Here is a 7126-nt window from a genome sequence, read left to right as displayed (position 1 = left end):
CAACTCCTACAAAAATTCATTAAAGAGAGAGTGGATGACCGAATGGCAAACCACAAGGGTGTCAAAAAGCTGACCCGAACCGGTAGACCTGATTAGAACCGACCGGATAAATTAATTAGTAAACGGTTCAATGTTGGGCTTAAATCGATTATTATTCGGGCATTCATGATGCTTTGTTCTAGCTAACCAAATCAAGGATGACCGATGCTAATAACCGATTGGAGCCGATCGCTTACAGCCCAATTAAGTTATTTATAGTTTGATCAATTTATTTATGACCTGTTTATAGCGTGTTTATAGCCCAATTTGTCTGCTTAAAGACTAATCATAATTTGATAAATCAGATTAATTTGAACCCGATTACCTAGCCTATTAGACCCAATTAGTAACGATGTGGGGCTTTTAAGTTGATGGAAATCGATTAAGTTTGACCAAAACAACCGGTCTGACCGATTGGTGAATGGTCCACAGTGGAATATAGTAAAATTTTTTTATAGTGAATTCACACATATCAAATGCACTACGAAGTTCCCAACAACACAAAAGAAAAGGCTTTTTAGCTGTTTCCATTACTTCATCGTTAGCGGGAAACTTCAAAAACCAATATAGAGAGGGAAACCTTCGTACTGAGAGAGAATTTTTCAAAAACAACCACTACTATTATTTAAACTCTTCTTTCCAGTGTTCCTTCTCGCGCACACTTCTTCCTTAGTTTCTCTACCTATAAATCTAAAATCTCATTGGCTTCGAATATGCAATTCTGAATTTTCCTGGGCAGTGAACTGTTCGACGGAATTCCTCACTCAGAGATTTTCGTGGTTCAGTTTCTCTTTTTTATTTAATTTTGATCTGAGATCCATCAGAGTCTGTCTTCGAGTTTGCGATAATGTATGTGGTGAAGAGAGACGGCCGTCAGGAGTCAGTGCATTTCGACAAGATCACTGCTCGTTTGAAGAAACTGAGTTATGGGCTCAGTATTGAGCACTGTGACCCGGTGCTTGTATCTCAGAAGGTCTGTGCTGGTGTCTACAAGGGCGTGACTACCAGCCAGCTTGACGAATTGGCAGCCGAGACGGCGGCTGGTATGACTGCCAATCACCCTGATTATGCTTCGGTTAGTCTTCTTACATGTTTTTTTTCTGCGAGTGGTGGATTTCTGACTGTATCATCTTTTGTTTGTTATAATTGGGCTGTTTTAGGGTTTCGCCATCATCTCCCAACCTCACTTTCCCCCATCTTCCTCCTGGATGCTTTTGATTTTATCTGATGATGATACTGATACGTTATCGGGTTTAGCTTGATTTGTTTATTTGTGTTTGCGGGTGTAGTTGGCTGCTAGGATTGTTGTTTCAAATCTGCATAAGAATACGAAGAAATCATTTTCAGAGACGTAAGTGCTTCTATGTTTCTTACTTTAATTTCTGGTTATTACTAATTTGTTGTTTTTATTGATCTATTTTACTTTAATTTCTGGTTATTATAATTTGGTGTCTTTATCCGATCCCTTACTATAAACCTTCCACCCCACCCCCCCATACACACACACACACACACAAAACACAAACACAAACACTCAAAAATAGCAGATAAATCTGATTTGTGTTGTTCCATGACTTGATGCAGGATCAAAATCATGTACAACCATGTCAGTGAGAAGTCTGGACTGAAGGCCCCCCTTGTTGCTGATGATGTTTATGAAATAATCATGAAGGTGGTATTTCTATTCTGTAGAATTTACAAGTTCATGTTAGTTTCATTTTGTAACTTTAGTTTCTTTTACTTATAGACCCAAGGACCATATATTTTGTGAGCTATTTGAAAAAATTTTCCCTGTCCTTTTCCAAATTAGAAGGGAACCAGTAAAAGCTACTCAAAATTTTTTTTTTCTTCAAATGGCCCGATTCAATTTGATATGCATGGGCCTTTGTGGATGTGATAACATGCAGATTTGAAAAATTGAAGGACGATTAGGGTTGATCCTGTATGGAAACTAGGGTTAGGGTGCTTTGTAGCTGATTTCCAACAATTTTGGACTGATTCTGATCATGTTTTTTAAACACTGATCATTATGGTAACAACAGGAATTCAAAACATGGAATTGGGCTCTGGATTTGTGCTGGCTGATCCAGATTGGATTGGATCAGAATTGGCCTGGATTGGCCTCTGAATTGGTATATACTTGGCATATAGGTTTTTTTTTTCAGTACAAGGATCTGATGAGCTGGATCAGCCAGAATTGGGGTCTGAAGTCTGATCCAGATTGGCTGATCCAATACTGATTCTTGAAACTGAATCCGATACTGATTCTTGAAACTAAATCCAATACTGATTCTATAAACCTTTGGTAACACCAACTTAAGAGAGGCTGTTATTCAACTTTAGTGGAGGAGAACAAGACTAATGAGGTTGCTTAGCGTGAGGTTTCAACTTCCAGGGTATTAATAGATGATACCTTCTATATTTTATAGCTGTTGTTTAGTGTGAAAAGACAATACATACTTAGTTCATTGCTTGAATGTTTTTGCTTTGTGATGTGTATCTATCAAGTGTTTGATAAAAATATTGTCGTCTTAACTCCATTCTGATGATGACTTTTGTCTATTTCAGAATGCTGTACTCCTAGACAGTGAGATCATTTATGACAGAGACTTTGAGTATGATTACTTTGGTTTCAAAACCCTTGAAAGGTCCTACCTGTTGAAGGTTGAAGGAAAGGTGGTGGAAAGGCCACAACACATGCTCATGAGAGTTGCTGTTGGGATCCACAAGGATGATATTGACTCTGTTCTCAAAACATATCATCTTATGTCCCAACGTTGGTTCACTCATGCTTCTCCAACTCTCTTCAATTCAGGGACTCCAAGGCCCCAAGTATGTTCTGTACATCCTATATTCTGTCTCAATTTCTGAAATATGTAAAGGTTGTCTTCTCCTATTGACTTCATTTAATGGTATTTGACAGTTGAGTAGTTGCTTCCTTGTGTGCATGAAAGAGGACAGCATTGAGGGGATATATGATACTTTGAAGGAGTGTGCTGTGATAAGCAAGCAAGCTGGAGGAATTGGTGTTTCTGTTCATAATATTCGTGCTACTGGTAGTTATATCCGTGGTACAAATGGGACATCTAATGGCATTGTTCCAATGCTACGAGTATTCAATGACACTGCACGATATGTTGATCAGGGGGGAGGCAAGAGGAAGGGTATGCATTCATTAAAGCATATATGTGCATATTTGTATTTGTGCAAAGATATGTATGGCTGTTTTTGTGTGCACTTGCTACCATCAATGCAGTTGTTTGCATGTGTATTTTTGTTACCTAGATATGTATAGTTGCGTATGTGTATCAAGTATTGGTTCTGTTTTGATTCAACAAAATTATTGGTATAGTTGTTTATATGTCAGTGTATGCTGCTTGTAGGTGCATTTGCTGTATATTTGGAGCCATGGCATGCTGATGTCTTTGAGTATCTTGATCTCAGAAAGAACCATGGAAAGGTATCTAATAATGACTTCTTTGACTCTTGTATCCACCAAAAAAGAAGAGATTTATTTGTTGCATTGTGTAAAAGACTTTGTTGTCCACCAATGATCCATATATAATTTTGTTGGGGATCAGTTGATTTGTCCTTGTTTATGTGTGTATGTTTTCCTGAATACTTGTAATTACCAAGCTTGCAGTTAAGGTGATCTTTTGATGTCTCACACTCTTACAGGAAGAGCACAGAGCCCGGGATCTATTTTATGCTCTCTGGATTCCTGATCTTTTTATGGAAAGGGTCCAAGGTAATCTCCAATGGTCTCTGTTTTGCCCCAATGAGGCTCCAGGCCTGGCTGATTGCTGGGGTGTGGAATTTGAGGAACTCTACACCCGGTACGAGAGAGAGGTAAGCCCATTCTATTTCTTGTCGATGCTGATTGTTGGTTTGAGCTGAAATAATGATCAATTATTACACTTAATCAGGGAAAAGCAAAGAAAGTTGTGTCAGCACACAGCCTCTGGTTTGAGATTCTGAAATCCCAGATAGAAACTGGGACCCCTTACATGCTCTTCAAGGTATACTAAAGGTTCAAAACTGCTTGTGGTCTACATTCTCCAGATTTTGTTCTTGACCTTGTTTTGCATCTTCAGGATACTTGCAACAGAAAAAGTAACCAGCAGAATCTGGGGACTATCAAGTCTTCAAACTTGTGCACAGAGATCATTGAGTACACAAGTCCAACCGAAACTGCAGTTTGTAATTTGGCATCCATTGCTCTGCCACGATATGTGAGAGAAAGGGTGAGTCTCATATGTCGGACATTGTTTAGATCTACTTTTTGGTAGCCTTTGATGCTCTGGATGCTTAATTTCCTTGGTCTGTTGTAGGGGGTTCCAATTGAGTCTCACCCATCTAAGATGGTTGGAAGTAAAGGATCCAAGAACCGGTATTTTGACTTTGACATGCTGGCTGAGGTTTGTTTTCTCAATCTTATGTAATATAATAAGTGTGGTTGACATGCATTTAGGTGAATGCACCCATGCATAGTATGTACGTGTGTGAATACATACACCTGTAGTTTTCCACACATATCTGCAAACAATTATCTACTTGATTCCCTACTATTTTTGTCCCAGTGCATGTTGGTGTGAAATTATTTATTGATTTTTTTTTATTATAAAACAGAATGAGTTTCTAATATGGTTTTCTGCATGCTGCTATGACAGGTTACAGCAATAGTTACTTCAAATCTCAACAAAATTATTGATGTCAATTACTACCCTGTTGAAACTGCAAAGACATCAAATTTGCGGCATAGGCCAATTGGGATTGGAGTCCAGGGTCTCGCTGATACCTTCATCCTTCTTGGCATGCCTTTTGAGTCACTAGAGGTATCACTGATGCTGAAAATGGTCTAAAATGGCATCTTTCCAAGCATGTTTAAATAATTTCAGTAATTGTTTTGTTTTGTGAATACTGCAGGCTCAACAGCTGAACAAGGATATTTTTGAAACTATATACTACCATGCTCTCAAAGCTTCTTCTGAACTTGCTGCAAAAGATGGCCCTTACGAAACATATCATGGCAGTCCAGTGAGCAAGGTTTGAATTTGATTAGAGCTGACTTCTACAAAACATCTGTAATGCAGTACTTACTCTCCTTGTCATGTGAGTCTTGGGCAAACCATCAGTTGGCACAAATGACTGGGCCAGAATTGTATCCTATGTCATCTTTGTTTTGTTAAGTATACCTGGAAGATTTCCATGGAAGCTGGTTGTGGTATCTTATAGTGATGACACGCTTGCTTCTCAACTATTCTGTAGCTCATGATCCTTAACCAAGAGGCTACTTGGACATACAGCTTGGTGTTACCTTTTCATTTCTGCCTGATGCTAGCAAAACACAGATAGACACACACTAAGAACTTTACCCCATGGTGTTAAAAATTTTAACTGGCTTGAGTGAATTGGCTGGTTCGGATTGGAATCAGTGGAGGCTGATCCCTATATCCACTGATTCTATACAAGGAAAACTGAGCCAAGGAATGCATTTTTGGCCATTATCTCCATCTGGGCAGCAGAAACGCAGAATTTCTAGGAGACTCACAGTTTAGGCTAGATCTACAAGATTTTTGAGCTAATAACTCCAGAAATTGAGATCTAAGGAGGTCTACACCCTCTTCATCTCACCTTCCAAGTGAAGTGGCTGGTTCCAGTGAATTCTGGCTGATCTGCATTGGAATCCAGGCCACCCCATCTACCTTCCAATTCTAAGTTTTGAATTTTTAATTCTAATGCAAAGTTTGTAGCTTAGATGGTAATGCTTATGTGCAGGGAATTCTTCAACCAGATATGTGGGGTTTTACACCATCAGACCGGTGGGATTGGTCTGCTCTGAGAGGAATGATCTCCAAGAGTGGTGTAAGAAATTCTCTTCTCGTAGCACCGATGCCCACTGCTTCAACCAGTCAGATTCTTGGAAACAATGAATGCTTTGAGCCATATACTTCTAATATCTACAGCCGCAGAGTTCTGAGGTTTGTTTCTGCACTTTACTTTGCATTTAGTCTTTGTGAGGGCAATTGTCTATTGATTTGCATATAACATCATAATTCCTGTTTATTTTCTAGTGGGGAGTTTGTGGTAGTGAACAAGCATCTTCTTCATGACTTGACCGAACTGGGTCTTTGGTCTCCTGCCCTCAAGAACAACTTAATTTATGAGAATGGGTCAGTCCAGAAAATTCCAGAAATTCATGATGATCTGAAGGCTATTTACAAGTATGACTTCACCATTCCTCACATCTGCTATAATCTTTCAAAAATGGCTTTTTATGCATGCCATTGTAATACTAAACTGATCTGTTGCAATGATATCAGGACAGTGTGGGAAATTAAGCAAAAAACACTGGTTGACATGGCTGTTGATCGTGGATGTTACATAGATCAGAGTCAGAGCTTGAATATTCACATGGACCAACCTAATTTTGGGAAACTGACATCCCTGCACTTCTATGCTTGGTCCAAGGTATTAACTTGCACATAATACTTGTGGTGTCTATAAGTTTGATATGCATTCAGCATAGCACAGTGGTTTTACATTTTTTTGCTGCTTATGCTAGGGTTTAAAAACTGGAATGTACTATCTACGTTCACGTGCAGCAGCCGATGCCATTAAGTTCACTGTTGATACATCCGTTCTGAATGTAATATTCTTTCCTTTTTGTTGTGATCTCTCTTTTGGATGATCCCTTTCTGGTTTTCTTATCACTGATATTCTTTTGGTTTCACTGTAGGAAACGGTCACCAAAGTGGACGATGTTAATACTAACATTGCTCAAATAGTCTGTTCTCTGGAGAACAGAGAAGAGTGTATGGCTTGTGGAAGCTAAATTCTTATGTATAGAATGCATGAAATGTGGTTCATACAGGTGAGTATGCAATATCTATACATTGGGAAGATTAAATCCAGATGAGAGGGCCATTTACAGGAGAATGTGGGTGAATGTGATTGGTGGATGGGAGGCTGGGTATAGTTGAATTCTGAAACGATGTAAAAGGGAAAGCCCAGATTAATTTGGTCAACTCATTGTATATATGCTCTATACAAGCTTTAGGAATAGACTTGATATATTTTTTCTTTT

The 7126-nt window shown here is 38.8% G+C and overlaps 1 protein-coding gene across 1 annotated transcript; it reads left to right on the top strand.

The window, feature by feature from the left end:
* The first annotated feature begins 548 nt into the window (after nt 1-548).
* LOC122669235 (ribonucleoside-diphosphate reductase large subunit-like) lies at nt 549-7126 on the top strand. Its single transcript, XM_043865949.1, has 17 exons — nt 549-1114; nt 1329-1390; nt 1624-1711; nt 2608-2871; nt 2963-3203; nt 3423-3499; nt 3718-3888; nt 3966-4058; nt 4134-4283; nt 4371-4457; nt 4710-4874; nt 4966-5085; nt 5818-6020; nt 6114-6263; nt 6363-6510; nt 6605-6688; nt 6779-7126. Exons 1-17 carry the CDS (start codon nt 887-889, stop codon nt 6872-6874), a joined length of 2427 nt encoding a protein of 808 aa, XP_043721884.1. The 5' UTR covers nt 549-886; the 3' UTR covers nt 6875-7126.

Source organism: Telopea speciosissima, chromosome 7 (genome assembly GCF_018873765.1).
Source record: "Telopea speciosissima isolate NSW1024214 ecotype Mountain lineage chromosome 7, Tspe_v1, whole genome shotgun sequence".
Classification (NCBI taxonomy): Eukaryota; Viridiplantae; Streptophyta; class Magnoliopsida; order Proteales; family Proteaceae; genus Telopea; species Telopea speciosissima.
The sequence above is the reverse complement of the archived record's forward strand: the minus strand, read 5'-3'. Positions and strand labels throughout refer to the sequence as shown.

Coding starts and splice junctions, on each gene's coding strand:
- LOC122669235 (XM_043865949.1), top strand. CDS start 887: ATGTATGTGGTGAAGAGAGACGGCCGTCAGGAGTCAGTGCATTTCGAC. Junction 3,889..3,965: donor ACACCCGGTACGAGAGAGAG/GTAAGCCCATTC, acceptor ACACTTAATCAG/GGAAAAGCAAAGAAAGTTGT. Junction 6,511..6,604: donor ACTTCTATGCTTGGTCCAAG/GTATTAACTTGC, acceptor TGCTTATGCTAG/GGTTTAAAAACTGGAATGTA.